Raw genomic sequence first — 19,171 nt, 5'->3', positions numbered from 1 at the left:
AAATGTAAACTGATGAAACTTAACATTGATTCAGTCAGTGTTTATTTTAGACCATGTGTATGGCAGCTGACGAGTACTCACACAGAGGAGCTTCTGAAGTCTTTGGTCAGTTGAGGCTGAAATCGTGATGAGAGGACAGAAAACAGAGGTCTGTGTTACAAGTAGTAACTGTAGTTTTCCTACTGCAGTCACTCAGGTTGCTAAAATGATCTCCAGTTGTTTCTTGCCTGCAAGTCATGTTTGTTGTCTTACTGGCGCTGCTGTTGGACCTTCAGAGTTATCAGAGGATCTGTCGTTCTTCATGCCAGTGGAGTATAGAGATGGTTATCACACACTGAGCTGGTATTTGTGTGAAGGACCTCGCTGTCATTTTGAACAAAGGTTTGAACAAAGCTTGGCTACATTGGATCAGACAGACAGATGGAGTGCAGACAGACCTGGTCCTTTGGGTTTTATTTTTCAAGTTCTAGGTTGAGGACAGTTATACGTGTTAATGTCAGCCCACATGATCGCTCACTTACAAAAATACAACAGAGCCGGCACAGCTCTGACATCACCACAAAAACAACAAGCTGACATACTTGGAATGGTGTTCATGTCACTGTAAGCATCCAGCTTACATTCACAGGTGACAGGTGTGCTAAGAAGAGCAGCCAGGTTAAACTTTTATTCTAATATTGTTTATATGGGATCAAATGCAGCCAAGCTTTGTCCAAACCCACCGAACTTTATTTAACATTGTATTAATGATCCCAACATTTCCAGATACCAAACACGTCAGGCTGAATTACATGGAGGTGTGTGGGCTACTGTACATTATTATGATCAACACATCTGGACATTTACTGCTTAATACCGCTTCAAGAAATGCATGAAGTAACACTGACAGGCAGCCCTGTTGTTCAGTGTGGTACACACCATGATACCAAACAGCAGTGACTACTTTTCACCCTTTAAATAGGCAGACTGACTGATTACGAAGTTTGAAGACACCTGTGATGCTAATTACAGGACACACCTTAGTTTAACATGTCCCTATGGTCAAATTATTTCCAATCTTTTCTAGGGGTACCATCAGTGTTGTCCAGGCCAGTTTCATTAGTTAGTTTTTTTAAATGATTCTGTTGAACCACAATTCACAAGCAATGTCTGATTTTCATTAGTTTATTTTTAGTATTTTTTTTATTTATTATTGCTTTTGTTAGTTTCAAGTTATTTCAGTGAACATTGTGGGTTTTTCTTTCTTTAATGGAAGGGTACCAACAATTTTGTCCATGTGTGTATGCGCTCTACTGAGTGCCGTTGTAGTTTTAGTTTGTGGCCAAACACATAAGCGCGTGGTGTCCCAAGCGCATGTTCCCACCAAGCCCCGTAGACTTTACACTGTGACACAGCTTTATAACTCATTTTTCTCAGGTCAATAAAAGTTTTACAAATATAAAACCTCCACAAATCAAACATCCATAACATAGTCATAATTCATCTTGTTTGCTCTTTTACAGATCTCTTTTGTAATGGTGCTCTATGAGGAAAATGTGTTCTGGGCTGCCTTCTGTGAACCTCAGCAATGCCCTGCTCAGTAAATTACTGAATGGCAGCTTTGCATTATGTCAGAAAAGTTCATTCATAGAAACTCACATATTCGGTACATATTTTATTGGCTTTAACTGAAATCTGGTCATCACAAAAATCATCACTGTAGTTACAGCAACAGCTTGTGGAGAATACATTCAACAGTTGCTTTTCATGTGTAAATCCCATGAACTTCATACCCACACAAACACATTTTAGGCTTATATCTGCTGTTATAGACAAATAGGAAGGCACAACATCTCAGAAACATGGAATGTATTTAAAGGCACTTCATGGGGAAAGTGGTCGAAAATTTACTACATCATCAATCCTCAAAGTGCTATTACAGCAAGTCGTGCACAATACCGTGGAACAGGGAGGCTTCTATCATCCTTTCAGAATAAGAGCTTAAAATACTTTTCTGACATTAAGACTGATTAAGTGATTCTAACACTCAAATAAGAAATCATCTTGACATTGATTTGAGACCTAATTTACATTCTAGAGAAGAATAACAGGCCTCAACATTTGAAGCTATGGTTTATGCAGCATTACAATCTGTAATTTGACATTTTATAAGGTGCAGGTGGGAGATGTAAAAAGGCTTTAGCACAACTTCTGTTCCAACATTTTGAGGTTATAATACACTTAAAATTCAGGCTGGGCAATATGGTCTCATAATAACATAATAACATAATAATATATATTCATATGCATCAAGATACAAACCTGATACTTTGAATCTCTGCAGAAGCTCTTTATAAATACTAGGACTGGGCGACTAAATAAAATATCACAATGCCAGTATCAATATTGCAATACTGAAGGAGTGACTATTAGTACTTTGACAAAGTATGAACACATTTAGATTTTTGATAAAGACTCATCAGTAATGTGGATATAAGGACTAAGTGTGTAAAAACAAGTATTAGAACAAGTAGAAGGGTCTGGTAAGTTCAGAAAATGATATAACAATATAACGTGGATATAGTGCCCAGCCCCACTCTGAGCGCAATCAAATTTAAATTTAGTAGATCATTATCAGTATTGTGGCTTTTGAACATTATTATTCATGTAGATGTAGAGGATTTCTCTCCAGTATATTGGTATACCTGAAGGATAAATAAACACTATGTATTATTCTATGTATCTGTGTCTGAAGATTACAAAAATATTCCATGTACATTTTAGGTCAATGACCAAACATGGTTTCAAGGTCTTAAAATAAATTGAAATCTCCAATAAATACAGGCATTTCAATACATTCACAGCAAATTTTAATCAGACACTATATGTAAAGATAAGTGAGTGGGGAACAGAGCCACAGGTGAGTCGCTCCAGACACAGAAGAACCCTGTTAAACCAGCACCACCTGCACCCTGAGTGCATTCACACTGGCGCATATTTTAAACAACAGTATGCCACTAGCTTTGTTACCTATTAGTTTGCAAAGACTGTATTAACTTTTTGCTTCATTTAAACTTGACTATGGCCGCTGCAGAACCTCAGTGTCCCCTCACTGAAAAGACAAAGTTTGTGGGGATGCCTCCAGCACGCACTTTGCCTTCTCCCTGAGTAGTGACTTCAGACTGCAAGACAACTACAGACAGGAAATACAAGAAAATACATATTCTATTGTTTCATTACTAAATAAATACAAATAAAAATGCTTTAGATCAACAATAAATACATTTTGATAAATAAGCAGTTATGCCAAAGCCTTTACCCTGAAGGCTCTGCGAAATAACTAGACACCAATAATAATAATATTAATAATAATAATAATAATAATAATAATAATAATAATAATAATAACGACAACATGGTGGAATCAACAGGGGTTTTTATGTTCTTTTGATTTCAGAACTGCTACTGTCATCTAATCAAAAAGCAGCTAAGTTTTATATCTAAAGACCAGAGGCAAATTAACACCAGGAACCTGACGACTGCTGCTAACTTAAAAAAAAATCAAGTCCCCATGTTCCTGTTACTCCACAGACTGAACTACTTTGTACTAAACAAAAAGTCTGTGTGAAAAATCGTTGTTGAAGTTACATACATGTATGCTTTAATGCTGTGAGCACAATCTAAATTCACCCCACCCCCACAGTATTATGATGGAGGCAGAAACATCAGACATATCTCCAAACCTGGACAAATAAAACCCAAACTTTCTACCTAGCTAGAAAGTAAAAGGTAAGTGAGGGAATGCTTTCTTGTAATTTGGTGTAATGACTCTTTAACTCAACCCCCAACCACAGATTGTGAATCCTACTGCGTCGGTCTGAAACTATCAACGACACTTGCACTGCGCTGTGCGCCGCTTTGCGCCGCGCGAAAGACAGAGCCCATAGACTTTGAGATGAGTGAACCGGATGTGCAAAAATGATAAGTGATTTCCAGGTTTTAGGACTACAAACTACACCACTCTATTGAAAGATTATGTGCGTTTAATACCCCAACATTGGCTTTTTTAAAAGTAAAAAATCGCTGGAGAGTGATAACTGACCACCAGCTACATGAAACAAGATACACAGCACCAACAGTCCAGCCCGACTGATGGAAAGTAATCTGCAGAATGGCCTCAACAGCACGGTCACCATGACACCAGTGAGAGGAAAAGGAAACTGAGCATGATAACAAGTGAAATCTTACTGTTGGCTTCTTCACATAAATTAACTCCAAGGCACTTTCATAATCTTAACATCTACTGACTTTCTCGTTTTTCTTGGTGATGACCCCTTCAAAATGGAGCACCACGTTGTCACAAGCCTCTATGAGGTGGAAAGGTTGTGGCACAGGCAATCATAACAATAATGGCGGTCCATAGATACACAATACTGCAACACCCTGAGAGCAGCACAGAGACACCCTGTGCTGATCACACACACACACACTGAACTCGGGAATACTGCCCAGAATAAGTCACATCAAACTACCTTCTAATGTGATCTCTGAGCTACTTTTCACATTCATTCCACAGTGGCACATGTGCAGCGCCCGTAAGTGAATAGGATCATTGTGTCATTGTGAAGACAATCCTCACAAGAAAGAAGATATGTGGTGAACTGACGTGACTCACTTGCTACAACAATGCAGAGGGCTAGGAGGAGTAGGAGTAGAGTGGTCTCCATCTCCCTCCTTCCCCCTTTCTATTTCACTCCCAGCTCAGGCCCAGGGATGAAGAATCCTAAATCATCAGATACAGAGAGCCTGCTGAAGATGGGGAGGAGGCGGGAGGCATCCAGGAGGGGGGACTCAGAGCCACTCTGACTGTCCAGGCTGCTATGGTACCCCTCCCGGTCAGACAGAGAGTCAGCAGAGCTGGGGGTGCTGTCCGGTGTGGGCTCGAAGAAGCAGGGGGTTGTTGGGGACTGCGGCTCAGACACAGGAGGGGGCTCCAAGCTAGGGCTGAACAGGCTGGTGAGCTCCTGACTGGAGTAGGTGAAAGGGTTGCTCTGCCACTGCGTGAGGTCTGTGGTGGGGAACACGGGTGGAGGTGTGAGGGAGGTAGGGCTATCCTGCAGGCCGCTGCTGGGGAAGCCTGCGAAGCTGAAGCTGTGCTGCAGTGGAGGGCGTTCCATCTTGTTGAAGGTCGAGAGCGGAGGGGGCCCGCGGCGCTCCTCTGTGATGTGGATGAAGTGGCAGCGGGGCCCATAGGGGCAGAAACCGATGGAGTGGAAGGTGCGGCACAGCTCTGTCTTGTACTTGGGGTGACGGCTCAAGCTGCGCAATTCATGCATGCCATGGGCAAACTGGCACTTATCACCATACTTACAGGTGCTGTTCTCCTCAAAGGGCCGGCACAGCTCTGTCTTATAGCGGCTAGAGTTGACCTGGCTGCTCCCACCCACACACGCTTGACTGCCAGGCCGCAGCCCGTCCACGAGCTCTGAGAGGGAGCACTGACGGTTCTCCTTGTTGTTGTTACAGCAGCTACCTACCCAGACAGAGTGATCACTATTAAGGCTGTTGACAAACTGGTTCTGGCTGAACTTTGTGCTGGGGAGGCTGACTGAGTGGCGGCGTTGGAACAAGCCTCCTGCAGAGGGGGCCCCCACCACCTTCCTGTCCAGCAGGGACCCGGTGTGGGCGCAGGAAGAGAGGCTGGCATTGGAACATGGGACAGGCGTCAGCTGAGGTCCACCAAGACTGTTGTTGTAGTTCAACATCTTATTGTTCTGTGAAGACAAACAAGTCATTTAGAAAACTAATAAGCACAACCTAAGCACAACACAGTGCATGACAGGACAATACTGTGCATGTCCAGCTCGTTACATTGTGTGACATGTAACGAGCTGCGCATGCAGAGCTGTTCAGCTTTGGTGATGAGAAGATGCCAACCTTTGTTCAACACTGCTCCATTCCCCTGAGTAGTTTTAGAGATTCGTGGCTTTAATATTTTAACATTAACCAGATGATGTAAACTGAACACGTTATTTCATCCACTTGGAGAAAAAGGTGTTCACGATCATCCATCTATAAACCTGTGATCAAATGATGGCAACAGCAACTCAACAGTTACATACGACACTGTTCATGCAGCATTCAGACACTAAACAACAGAGCCAACGTACAGGTGACCTACTGAACTTCCCTGTTGACATCTACCTGGTGTTACCTCACACGTTACCACAGACGTTACTCGGTCTGTGTGCGTCATACTCAACAAACTTGTGAACAAATTAGCCAGCAGCGCAACACGTATTTACAAAAACAAACAAAAAAACAATGTTAAATTATTTACAGGAGCTCAACGGCACTCAACGTTGACAAACACTGTGACTTCTCAACAATCACGGCTGAAGTTACCGTCCTCGAAAGCTTAACGTCAAACTTGCAGCGAGAAAAGCGGCTAGGCTAATGCTAGCACTTTCTCCAGAAAAGAAAAAGTCAGTCGGCCGACTCCTGCCGGAGAGCCGTCGTTTACCTTGTAAGACTCGTCTGCGTATTCAAAGAAAGGAGAGATGATAGTCGCTGTCATGTTTGTTGGCGGAGAAGGAGAATAACAGGTGGTGTTTTTCGGTGTCTTGCGCCCTGTGGACAGCCCCTCTTCACTTCTCTTCTTCGGTCTCTTCTTCTCCAGTTTCTGGCACTTTGGACGCTCTGAGGTGTGTTACTGCCCTCTGCAGGACAGATTTCACTGACACAACCACACCTCATATCGTCTTATAAGCTTGTGTCACTGTGTCACTGTAAGACTGCTTTTGTGATTCACTGGTTGTTATCATATTGGCCAAAACAAGATTTATTAGAAAAAGACTCCTATGTCTGATAATCTCTCATCAAACCGTTTTCCTTTTGTGTATTATATTCGCTTCATTCAAGGAACTCATGCTTGACTGTTTCAGGGTGTCCACATTCACATTATCCAGTAGGATATTTTTCCATAATGTGCAAGTGATTTAACCCACAATGTCCAAGCCTCAGTCTGCACACTTTTATATTTAGTCTCTTTTATAACCTGAGCATGAAAGAAAAAATAGTGCTTTCCTTTGCTTTCCTTTTCCTTTAATCCCTGCCATGCTCTTCAGCACCCTCCTTGATTTTCCTTCTAAATTCCACGTTTATCAATATTTACACTTCTCCTTTCTTTAGGATTGCTTTTGTTATATATTTAGCTATTTCAGCTTCCATTGTGATACACTTATCAATCCTAATCCAGTTTCCTGGCACACTGATTTAGACTGTATTTGATCTTACAACTAGAATCCCATGATTCCAAAGGACACCTAGCAGGGAAGGTTTGATTATAGCCACTTGCTGTAGTTTTACCCAGTACTGCAGCCCCAACGTAATGCACTATTGGGAAGGTTTAAAAAGCCCCACAACAGAGCCTCAATGTCTTGGTGTGCAGAATATCTCATTTTCCAAACATTGACTTAGCAGTGGAGCCAAACAAAGCATCCATAGTCAAGTACAGATCTTATCATATATGAAATGCTAGTTGCCCTCTCTGCCCATCCAGTCACATCCAGCCAGACGTCCCATGATATTTAACGCTTGGTCAAATTTTGTTAGTATTTTTTCTATATGAAAATCCCAAGTCATTCATATATCAAACACCACCCAGAAATGTAAAATCTTTCACTCTCTCTGGAGAAGATTGGAGAGTGGGATATACAGATATACAGACTTGTTAAATTTGAGTAAAGATTGGAAGAGAGAGCTGCTAGATAAAACTTTCTCAGGCTAAATGGGATGAATTTTAGGAGAGGGCTCAAAATTTCTAGGAGAGACTGTGAGGGCCCTGGACTGCTGGAGTGCTTCCCTCAGCCTGATGATCCATAAGGAAGTTTACTAAACTGTTCCTGTGAAGCAGAATCCCAGATCAAGTGTGTCGGTTCCTTGGTGGAATAAAGTTTGTGGCATACTGTAGCTGTAAGGAACTACAGCATAATAGGGGTAGACCAGTCATCAGTCTGGCTGATTATCGGGGCCGATATTCAGCATTTTTTCGATTATCGGTGTCTGAGTTTTTTGTGTCTGATTACCGATGAAATAAATAGATGTAAAAATGCAGTACTTCGGGTTTGACGCAGCATCCGTTCTCTATTAGTGGTCACATATCTGTGGTCTATAAGTGTCCACAACACTATCTGATTTCACGAGTAATAGCCGATCAGCACTGAATAATCTGAATTTTCAAAGTGACCAGTAACTAAAGTCCAATAAACTGAGTGGAATGACAGTATTAAGTAGCAGAAAGATGGAAATACTAAAGTAAAGTACCTTAAAATTGTAAATAGGTGCACTACTTCTATCACTGGTTAAGACTTTTTATTTTTCCTGAATACGTTTATTGGTTCCAATTATTAATTATCGGACTCCTAGATTGTTATCTCTTTGGCCATCAGGTTTGGGCTCCTACGAGCTTAAAATCCTGACGGTTTTTTTATTTTATGATATTAAATGATAAAAGGGAATTGGCTTTTACCGCCTGTTGAGTCAGAGGGGCTGTTTTCACCCAAAACGGGGCGGGGCACGACACAGGGGCAAAGTACCCGGATGGGATGCTCTCTGACAGCAAAACACTACTGTGGTGACCTATGGTAGTGACGCTGCAGTTTCCCAGAATTCAACGAGGCATCATGGCGGACACCAGGGAGAAAGCGCTGCAGGACTACAGGAAAAAATTACTCGAACACAAAGAAGTTGACGGGCGGTTAAAAGAATGTAAGAGAGCAGGCGACGATGTAAAATGGACGTTTTGGTGCGGCAGAAAACCACCGTGTTTGTTTGGATTAGAGACAAATTATTGTAGCAGCATCAGCTAGCTGGCGAGCTACCTAGTGCTTTGTCATGCAGTTAGCATCCTCGTAGAAATGAATGGAAGTAAACCGGTTATCGCTAGCAGGGCTATCTTAGCTTCACTCCAGGAGCAGCGCTAGTTGTGTTTGTATAATTGTGTTGTCCCATGTCAGCCTGACATTAAACAGAGTTTGTTACTTTAGCTGTAACAACTAGCTTCTTGGCTGTTCTTCTTATTTTGATATCGAAAGCTAGAAGCGGTAACGATACATTCAGGATGTCCGTCTTATTTGTTTTCCAGTGAGAGAACAGCTGAGGGAACAAACTAAACAGTACGAGAAGTCAGAGAATGACCTGAAGGCTCTGCAAAGTGTTGGTCAGGTAAGAATATTATTCATTACTCATTTGCATTTTAGCCATTAATCTTACTTGTGGGTTGTTAATAATTCTCAAGGAGCTGCAACAGTATGGGGCCAGAACAGTGACAGTGAGTTTTGGCATCGAAAACAAAATCATTTGTATTTTTTAGTGCCAATACTACTTAATCAGATACAAAAGTTTCATCGCCAATGTTATCTTTGTTAGCTCAGGTTTTGTTTTAGTGACTTATTTTATTTTTGATGCCATAGTTCAATGTCACTGTTCTGGCTCCATACAACAGTACAGTAAGGCAGAATTTTGATGATTAACACACTTAATGGCGATCAACAGAAAGACTAATTTGAGGTCATAAACAGGCCTGGATTCAAGTCATTATGAGGCTATTTTGGCGGTGTATTCGTCCTGAATCGAGTCAGTGCAGACGTCACTGTTTGGTGCACGCAGTCATATGATGAATATGGTTGACTGTCATATGGAGAGAGCATATGTGAATGGATGAAATCATAACCGTGCTGACAGATCCTTATTTGCGATTGCACAACAGGAGACACAATATTATTTTACTGGTGGGGAGGATACAGAAACCTCTACAGCGCAATATTATTAGATACATATTTGATATGTAAACTGATTTTTATGATGTTGATGTTTAACACGCATTGGGAAAAGTTAGGAGTCTATATTTTTAGCACATGCATGTAATCCATCCTGAAGTAAATTATGTGTGAACATATTTTTTCAGCATGTTTTTCCCACATCTCATTATCTTGTATCCTCAAGCCTAACGAAGGGTGAAACATTTGGTCTGAGTGTCTGTGGGTGAAGCGGGGGGAGAGGGTGCAATGGATGGAGGCAGGGAAAGGGACCTAACTAGACAAACAGAAAGGAGAGAGTCAGAGACTGATTTTATTCTGTCTTAACTAACTATATCTGTGCCTAATCCCCTGCAGATTGTTGGGGAAGTGCTCAAACAGCTGACTGAAGAGAAATGTAAGTTCATTGGCAGATATCTCACATTTACAAGTGTCACAGCACAGGTAGTACGAGCAAAATGTTTAGGTCTAGGGAATTTAATTACCACTGACTTTTGGCTTTACTGAATTACATCGGAATACCGATTCACTTTTCATTAATTGGTACCAAATCTTGGTAACTGAGATTGCATCTTTACAGTAGCATTATATGAACAAGGACCAACAGCATTTTACATTACCGGTACATTACATCCTTTTTAGCTGATGCATTTTCCTGCGTGCTTATGATGTCCACCCTGCCATCTTTTTGGTTGGTGCTGGTGAGAGGAATAGCCAGGTAGATTATGGAAAGAAATAAACAACAGAAATAACAGAAGTTTTATTTTATTTTATTTTAGGAAAAAGTCACATAGTGAGGAAGGCAGCACTCATCTCGATGACAGAGAGGGAGTGTGCAACATGATACAATCACTTTTTTAAGTCTGTCATCCATTTTTAAAAAAAAACATTACGCACAGAAACCTAAAAAGGAGTTGCTAAGCAGTGAAGATGAGCTTGTGGTCCTCTCACTTAAACAAAGTAAAAAAAAAATATAGGCCCACTGCATCCATCGCATCCTGAAAACAAGACAAGAGCAGAGTCTCACCTGCTGATAAAAGAGCTGCAGAAGTATCCTATTAGCTTCGAGGTGTATTTCTAATGACAACCAGTGAATGTGACACATGGTCAGCTGTTTAGCTAAGATATGTGATGCTAATATCTTCTTTTGTTTTATTCCAGTCATTGTTAAGGCCACGAATGGCCCCCGATACGTGGTTGGATGCCGCCGACAGGTAGGTGCTGTGTACTGTAAAGGATGACTGATACTTGGATACTTGGATCTGTGACAATAATCAAATTGTTGATTGGTAGTTTTTTGCTCTGGATCGGGCAACATTTTCCAAATTTTCCAACTAGACATGTATCAATACAATTTTTTCGTTTCTGGTACTGGTTCCAATTACTAATCCTTTCCCAGTGGGTTAAAAAAGATTTACTTACATTTTTTTTAACGGCTGTATTGGTGTTTTCGGTGTGCATGAAGTTACACACGTCACTTGCTGTTTATTGATAGTGGCTACTTATGCAGTAAAAAATATATTTGCTGCATACTGTTTCTAATAAATAAATTATGTGGTTTGTTGGTGCATAGGCTCATGTACTTGGGTACTGGTATTGGAATAACCCTGCTAATGTATAACATTTTTGCTCCCAGTTGGACAAATCACAGCTGAAACCAGGCACCAGAGTGGCTTTGGACATGACAACACTCACAATAATGAGGTAGGCTGAATATGTTTGTCATGCATTAGTTACAGTGTCACATGCTAATAAGGATCTAACACTACACACGTTTATACTGAACTGGATACTTATAGCCTGTATGTGCTTTGCCATGAGCATCTTGCTGCAGATTTACACAGGACAGATTAATGATCAATATCAGATGTGTTTATCACACAAGATGGTCAGCCATCCAGCTCCTGACCTATCCTATCTCCTCATCAATCTATAAGCAGATGATGGCCTCAACACGCTGCTCTTTTGCCCTGATGGGAAATGATTCATTTTATAGCAAGGGAGTGTTCTCTTACTGAGCATTTAAACCAACAGAGGGTGAACTACTTTTTAGTGTTCAAAAAGTCAGTGACTCCATGAATGCAGTATGTACCTAACTGTGAATTTTGGGAACTGTTTCACCCCTCAAGCTATAAATGAGCTGCAAAAATAGGAGTGTATTGTGGTTTGATAAAGAGCAAACCATAAACAAAGCTGGGTGTGTGCTCATCATGTGTTTAATGTGTTTCAAAGGTACCTGCCCAGAGAGGTGGACCCTCTGGTGTACAACATGTCTCATGAGGACCCTGGCAGTGTCTCCTACTCTGAGATTGGAGGCTTGTCTGAACAGATCCGTGAGCTGAGAGAGGTACAACAAAGTCTCAATCAATCATTGAGAATGAGATCATACATTAGACATTACATTTTAAATTTGCATAGTTGGGCTTTGTTCAGAGAGATTCTGTTTCAGATGAGAACGGTGTTGAGACCAAGTAATACATTTGTAACAATAACAATGTTATTTTTCGTTCCTGGTGAACAAACAATGTTGCCTTTATTTGTGGCAGGTGATAGAGCTGCCTCTGACCAACCCTGAGCTTTTCCAGAGAGTGGGGATCATCCCCCCTAAAGGCTGTCTGCTCTACGGGCCTCCAGGTTAGTAGATTAGTGGAAAAGGTTATGTGGGCGAACGGGATCATTTGGAGTGAGGTTCACACTATCTGAAATTTATGATGCAAAAAATATTCCATAGCTTTTTTTAAAGTAGTTTTGAGTTGGCTGTTTGATTTGTGTTGATGAGAGTTCTTCTGTAACAGGCACTGGGAAGACTCTTCTTGCCAGAGCAGTGGCTAGTCAGCTGGACTGTAACTTCCTCAAGGTAAGTGTGGGCACCATTGTCAGTGTGTACTGTCACACTGCAGTGCAGTCTCTCAGCTGATGATATCTATGTGTGTGTGCCACAGGTGGTGTCCAGCTCCATTGTGGACAAGTACATCGGTGAGAGTGCCAGGCTGATCAGAGAGATGTTCAACTATGCTCGAGACCACCAGCCATGCATCATTTTTATGGACGAGATCGATGCCATCGGTAAGTGAAGCTGAAGATCTGGTTTGGTTTTTGTCTTCACTGGGGCTGTCACATTTTATTTTTAAAGGGTACATGCATTTTCTTATTTAATCATTTTATGCCTTCAGATAAAGCTTTCCGTATCTGTCAACTGTCATAAGGCCAACTAAAAAGCAGCTAAAGCTTCCTTTAGCCACCTATCTGTGAATGAGCACAAAGTCAATCATACACATTTATAAAACAACCTTTAATGTATCCCCCATGGAAAATACTTTTTTTTTTAAATGTTCTTAATAATTCCTTCATAGCCTTTATCTTGCTGAACAACTCAATGACTAGAATGTTTCAGCACTTAACCCAACGAAAACATTCTCTTTGTGTAACATAGGACTGCACCAGCTGCCTAACAGAATGTGCATTAACTCATAAAATAACATATAAAAGCGGCACCATTGTATCCAGATGTATCCAGATGTAACGGAGTAAAAGTCAAGATTTTTTACAACAAATCTACTCAAGAGTAAAGGTATGCTGCATTAAAAGTAATCCAAAAGGTACAGTTTACCCAAAGAAGTTACCCATGTATATGTAACGCAAGTAAATACAATTCTTTACTACCTACCTCTGGGTTGCGATGCAGAGAATGAGATCGGACTCCATTACAGTAAAACGTTTGTTCGCAGCCTCTAATAACTCGATCTTTGTTGTTTAAGCACCTTGGTCTGTGACAGCCTCTTCTTGAAAGACGTCTCGGTTCTCTCAACAAGGAGATCTCGTCAGGTCACTGGAATACCTTGCAAAGTGCAAGTCGCTGACCTTTTCCAAAATAGAAGCCGATAATACACGCACACATGGCATGTTGTCAGAGTGGTGGAGAAAGTAATGGCCCTGGTCTGCGGGTAGGTGGGCAGCGCGTGTACCCAGTGCAAAATGAATGAGACACAACAGATCAACATCGGCCACTGCCATTGGTAAATGCCATCTTAATTGCAGATAAGCCGATGTCAGCCAACCACGTGTAGATTGGCCGATACCAATGTTAGTCTGATAAATCGGTGCATGGACTTGAGACACAGAAGCAGACAGGCTGGTACAGTGATGTCGAGACACATTTTACAAGGAAGGGAAGAACTTAGAAACTAACAACAATATAATGTGAATAAAATAGAATAAATATATGAAAATAAAAACTGAATGGACACTATAAATAGAGCACTGTATAAAGTCCAATGATCAATGAGTACGCATTGTTTTTAATATTAAAAACCAGGAGCTTGACATCAATACAGGGTTTACTCTCCACTTGGGGCTTAATTACTTGAGTTAGGACCTGCCATCCTGTGTGCTCTTAAAACCTCACTGAATGTCATGTTTGTGTGTTGTTCCCTGTAGGTGGCCGTCGTTTCTCCGAGGGAACCTCTGCTGACAGAGAGATCCAGAGGACTCTGATGGAGGTAACTGACTCAATGTGTCCCGTGCTCTCAAGACCCACACACGTATCAGTGTGGCAAAGGCTGGAGACTGTGTGGCACCTTTCAAGTGCTGTGCTCACAATTTCCAAAGAAAAGAGTTAATTTGGGACATAAAGTTTATACCAAATGAAACATGGTTTATTTATGCACAGGAATCAACCAATCAGTTGCAGATCTTGCAGTCTTGCTGTGCACATTTCACTCTCCTGGCTAAATTTTTTTGTTAAAACAAAAGGGCACAGAGCTAAATGGACAAAGTGAAGACAACAGTGATGAAGGAAAACGCTGTCCAATGTGACCAGCTAATAGATCCCAACAGAAGAGTCACATGACATGGAAGCTGCTCAAAATGAGGCTGAATTTTCATAAAAATATGAGTAAATAAAAATATCATTAAATAGAAGCGTCTATTTTAAGTCCAGTGTAGTAATACAATTCCTTATTGATTTAGAGTCAGTGGGCCACATGACACGGAAGCTGTTTGTACACTACACATTGTTTATGTGTGTCCTTTCAGCTGCTGAACCAGATGGATGGCTTCGACACACTGCACAGAGTCAAGATGATCATGGCCACCAACAGACCGGACACTCTGGACCCGGCCTTGTTGCGGCCCGGAAGACTGGATCGTAAAATCCGTAAGATCTCCACTGTTCCTGTTGGTGTTGGTCATCTGTGTGTCAGCTCTGTGTGAGCACACACAACAGATCTAATGTTCACTTCTGTTCTCCAGACATTGAACTGCCCAATGAACAGGCTCGTCTGGACATCCTCAAGATCCACTCCAGCCCCATTACCAAGCACGGAGAAATAGGTGAGTGAGCACAGCTGATACCTTAACGAGTCAACCTCCTCTGCGGCTCTGCTCTGCCCCTGTATGCAAAATGTGCTGATGGCAGCGGCCTTTGTCAGCTGTTCTCTGCCCTCTATAATCATGAGGACGTCACAGAGATGCTTTTTTAGATCTGTTGAGTTTCGTAGCTGTAGGATTGCCCCGTTCACTTCGTTTGAAACCACCCATCCTCCATCCAAGAAATCCGCTTAGTAGTTTTTGTGTCACCCTGCCGACAAATCAACAGACAAAGAAGCTCCCTGGTGGAGGTAATAATACAGCGAAGATACATTACTATACACAAAAATACATATCAGAGGGAAGAATCTTAATAGACACGTTGGTGTATTAAAGAAGTGGATATTGGAGCAGCCTACACACACACACGTACTCTTATAGTTGAGCTTCTCTTTAAACTGTATTTGAATTGAATTACTGTAACAGAAAGACGGTAATTTAGCTAGTGAGGCTAATGCTAACAGGTGCAGGTAATGGCTGAACAGGCTAACTAAACTCATATTATGAATCACGATACAGCCTCACAATATTGGCCATACCGCCCCGCCCTAATAAGACCCAGTCAGGAAGCAAAAGTAGGTGTCTGTGTTATCTTTTCCAAAAGTCCCCATTTCTGCTCGTCTGGACTGAAATGCAGCCCCGGAGTTTTGGAAGTAAAACAGGGCCAGTTGTGTTTCCAAACGTCTCATTTTTAGGGGTCCTGAAGCACAGGAGGAATGTGGATGCTGGTCATAAATGTAGCAAGCATCTTAACCAAAATGTATTACTGTGAATGCAGCAGCCACAGATTTTGGTGTTTGATCCGAATTCCTCCTTTCGCAGTAGTTAATCAAATAGCAGTTTTTGTGCCATCGAAGTTCATTTTTATACTCAAATTAAGCTAATGAATAAGAAGTAGATGTAATTGGAGATAATTCATTCCTATTGATTGTTGGAGCTGAATTAAGTTGATCAACAGAAAAAATCTTTCTTCTTTTCTTTCAGATAAATTAATTGAAAAGAAAAAAAATGTATTAACAGATTAATTGATAATGAAAATAATCATTAGATACAGCCCTGTTGTTTTTTTTCTTCAAATGTCATCAGTTTTTATCTCAAACTGTGATCGTCTGGTTGTTTTCAGATTTTGAAGCCATTGTGAAGCTGTCAGATGGTTTCAACGGAGCTGATCTGAGAAACGTGTGCACAGAAGCAGGTTGGACATCAAACGTTCTTTCAGTGTCTTTATTAGCTTCATTTGGTCAGTCCATGTTGTCTATGTACAGCTGATTCATGTTGTGTCTGCTTGCAGGTTTGTTTGCCATCCGCTCTGACCGTGAGTATGTCACCCAGGAGGACTTCATGAAGGCTGTGAGGAAGGTGGCTGATTCAAAGAAGCTGGAGTCCAAGCTGGACTACAAGCCTGTATAAATCCTCCCTGTGTCATAGTCCTTCTCTCATGTTTTCATTGCATTTTCATGGATTTGCTGTGTTCGGTGCTCCAAGGCCAGAAAAAACTGTTTATATTTGTTGGAAGCAAAAGAAAAAGTAATTTTTTTCTCACAATAAATTGACTTTCACTCAATAACCATAACTGTGTTTCCACCTGTTGGTCCAACCCATGTTCTATATTCTGAATATCTCATATATCAATTCATTATTATTCATCAGTTTCTCTTATTACCTTCAAGTAAGTGTGATGGACCTTCAGCATCTCTTTACTATATTGTCAAAAACTAATTAAACACATGACTTTTTGGATGTGGATGTTTATTCCTGAGCTTTTGAAATGGTAATTTGAGAAAAACAAAATAAATCAAGAAAGTGGAACTTCCCTTTGAAAGACAACTGAGCCTTTTAATTGACTCCATCGTCTGATAACTGAAAGGTGTGGGAAAAATTCAGTAAACTGATTTAGCGATGATTTTGTCCAAATGTAAAACTTTGTTCTTCCAAAGTGTGTTGGCAGATAATTGGTGATCAGAGTTCTGTCAGGTAGGATTATTAAACGCTTATTAATAAATAAAAAATGAAAGTTCGAGTGTGGACTGGTTGTAGACAGAATTTTTTATCACAGTGAATGGTCATATGGACGATCAGCAGGACAAAGATGAAATCCAGAGAGATTTATCATCGGTAAACGTCCATAAATCTGCTTTGAAATCATAGAAACACACTTCTGAGCTTGTTTGCTGCAGTATCAAAGTAATCCAGTGTAACTGGCTGTACATCCATGGGTACTCTGCAAAGAGGAAATGCTGTAAGCTGGTTCTTCTAAATGTGAATAAATAAAAGTATATACAAAACACGTGGCTCAAAAAAGCACAACAGTACCTCTGACTGACCTTCCATCACATCTGATACACTTTCATATTTCCTTTTTTTCCCTCAAAACTTGATTTACAATAAAGATGTATAACAACTGTCATACATACAGTACAACAATACAGAGCAGCTTTATACAAGTCAGAGGAGTCCAGCGTTCATTCATTGTGAGCCCAAATAAAATGTTCTTCCTTTAAAATACTGAACGTCTGCAGCTTTTTTATTGTTCACGTTTAGTTTAGTTAGTTTAAATAGAACACATCAAAATATATGAATCTGTACATTAGCAGGCTACCTATATTTCCATTAATCAGTGTTGGGGAAGCTACTTTGCAAGCGTAGCTTGTAAAACTACATGTAGTTCAGCCTGGCAGTAGTTTCTACCCCTGGAGAAATGTAGTTTGTAAAACTACTGCTAAAAAAAAGTAGCTTCAGCAACTACTTATACTCTTTATACTCATTTAACTCAGCGTTAAATAAATCAACATATGGTGTATATGAAACAAAATATAATAGCCCACAAAAAATTCACATGCCAGCAGAAATATGCCTCTCAACTCAAGTTTTATTTTTTAAAGAACAAAAGCTGACATTTTTGGTCAACATCACAGGAACTTCAGAGGCGCTAACACTTAGGCACTAGAACAAGATGCCAGGGCAGAATCGCTCGTTGACACGACACATGAGCAGTCTCTCAATGTTTTTATCAGACAGCCGGCTCCGTTTGGCACTAACAACATCTTTGCACTGCCTTCCTTGGCACAAAGACCCACCCACTCTGTAGAGCATTCGTGTGCTGCCAGGGCAAGCCAATCAGAGGCAGCGTTGGCTTAGCATGTCATGATGTGTTTCATGCCTTTTTTCAAAGAAAAATAAAATAAAATTTATATTATATAGGTCTTTTTTTTTTATAAAAAAAATTACATGTTATTGGTCAAAATTGTAGTTTGTAAATTGACCTTCATCAACATGCCACCATTAAAATGAAATACAAATGCAGGAAAAGCATTTCAAATACTTTCTATAACCCGCTGAAGATCTTGAGACCCCCTTCTTCTCTGCTACCTCCTATAACTTCTTTTGTAAAGGGGCACCATGTATTTTGGAAAAGACATTCAGAAACTCAGAAAAAGTAATATTTAGGATATTACTAATACAAACTCAGATAAGTGAATAAACAAGCTGTTCTCAGAGGAAAATAAGGTCCCAGAACACTGTTTGAAGCTAGAAAGGTGGCAGGGTCCGCCACATATAAACAAAGTAAAACAGTATACATTGTGTTGTCCTTTAAGGTCAGTTTGTTTATTCAGTCATGAAAACAAAGATAGTTTGTTTATTTAGTTTGTTTAGGCAGAAACAAACTAAATTAACAAAAATGAACAACACAGGAGGGCCAGCTCCTCAGGTCGACACTCTGCTGTCCACTTACATCTGAAGGAGAAAAATCATTCCTGTATGTATTAAAATGTACTCATTCAATAATATGTACTGTAACTTCAGTCAAGTCAATAAAGCTGTTTTGAATGTCTCTATGTTCACTTGACCTTTGTGTGTGCACAGCAGCTGTTCCTGTACAGAAGTGATGTGTCTGATGTTTGACTGGATCAACAGACTGACACACTCCTGATGTGTCACTAGAATGATGAACACCACAGACAGGCCGCTACAGTTCACACCATCTTGAGCCAGAGCACAGTCACAAG

The 19,171-nt window shown here is 40.7% G+C and overlaps 2 protein-coding genes across 2 annotated transcripts; one reads left to right on the top strand and one right to left on the bottom strand.

Moving 5' to 3' along the window:
* Nucleotides 1–1,639: 1,639 nt before the first annotated feature.
* LOC311271665 (mRNA decay activator protein ZFP36L1-like) lies at nucleotides 1,640–6,677 on the bottom strand. Its single transcript, XM_084377457.1, has 2 exons — nucleotides 6,503–6,677; nucleotides 1,640–5,753 (listed from the first exon to the last, which is right to left on the bottom strand). The coding sequence occupies exons 1-2, from the start codon at nucleotides 6,554–6,556 to the stop codon at nucleotides 4,725–4,727; spliced, it is 1,083 nt and encodes a 360-aa protein (XP_084233583.1). The 5' UTR covers nucleotides 6,557–6,677; the 3' UTR covers nucleotides 1,640–4,724.
* Nucleotides 6,678–8,612: 1,935 nt separating this feature from the next.
* psmc6 (proteasome 26S subunit, ATPase 6) lies at nucleotides 8,613–16,991 on the top strand. Its single transcript, XM_084377294.1, has 14 exons — nucleotides 8,613–8,748; nucleotides 9,125–9,204; nucleotides 10,155–10,194; nucleotides 10,959–11,011; nucleotides 11,434–11,501; nucleotides 12,030–12,144; nucleotides 12,344–12,431; nucleotides 12,593–12,654; nucleotides 12,740–12,863; nucleotides 14,235–14,296; nucleotides 14,832–14,952; nucleotides 15,048–15,128; nucleotides 16,288–16,359; nucleotides 16,456–16,991. Exons 1-14 carry the CDS (start codon nucleotides 8,622–8,624, stop codon nucleotides 16,572–16,574), a joined length of 1,212 nt encoding a protein of 403 aa, XP_084233420.1. The 5' UTR covers nucleotides 8,613–8,621; the 3' UTR covers nucleotides 16,575–16,991.
* The last annotated feature ends 2,180 nt before the right edge of the window (nucleotides 16,992–19,171 follow it).

Source organism: Pagrus pagrus (genome assembly GCF_965226575.1).
Source record: "Pagrus pagrus genome assembly, chromosome: 16".
NCBI classification, from domain to species: domain Eukaryota; kingdom Metazoa; phylum Chordata; class Actinopteri; order Spariformes; family Sparidae; genus Pagrus; species Pagrus pagrus.
The sequence above is the reverse complement of the archived record's forward strand: the minus strand, read 5'-3'. Positions and strand labels throughout refer to the sequence as shown.

What these genes read in the sequence shown, in the direction of transcription:
- LOC311271665 (XM_084377457.1), bottom strand. Translation starts at nt 6,556, where the DNA reads ATGACAGCGACTATCATCTCTCCTTTCTTTGAATACGCAGACGAGTCT. An exon ending in ACGCAGACGAGTCTTACAAG is followed by an intron (nt 5,754 to 6,502) that starts GTAAACGACGGC and finishes TTGTCTTCACAG; the next exon opens with AACAATAAGATGTTGAACTA.
- psmc6 (XM_084377294.1), top strand. Translation starts at nt 8,622, where the DNA reads ATGGTAGTGACGCTGCAGTTTCCCAGAATTCAACGAGGCATCATGGCG. An exon ending in TGACGGGCGGTTAAAAGAAT is followed by an intron (nt 8,749 to 9,124) that starts GTAAGAGAGCAG and finishes TTTGTTTTCCAG; the next exon opens with TGAGAGAACAGCTGAGGGAA. An exon ending in TCCAGAGGACTCTGATGGAG is followed by an intron (nt 14,297 to 14,831) that starts GTAACTGACTCA and finishes GTGTCCTTTCAG; the next exon opens with CTGCTGAACCAGATGGATGG.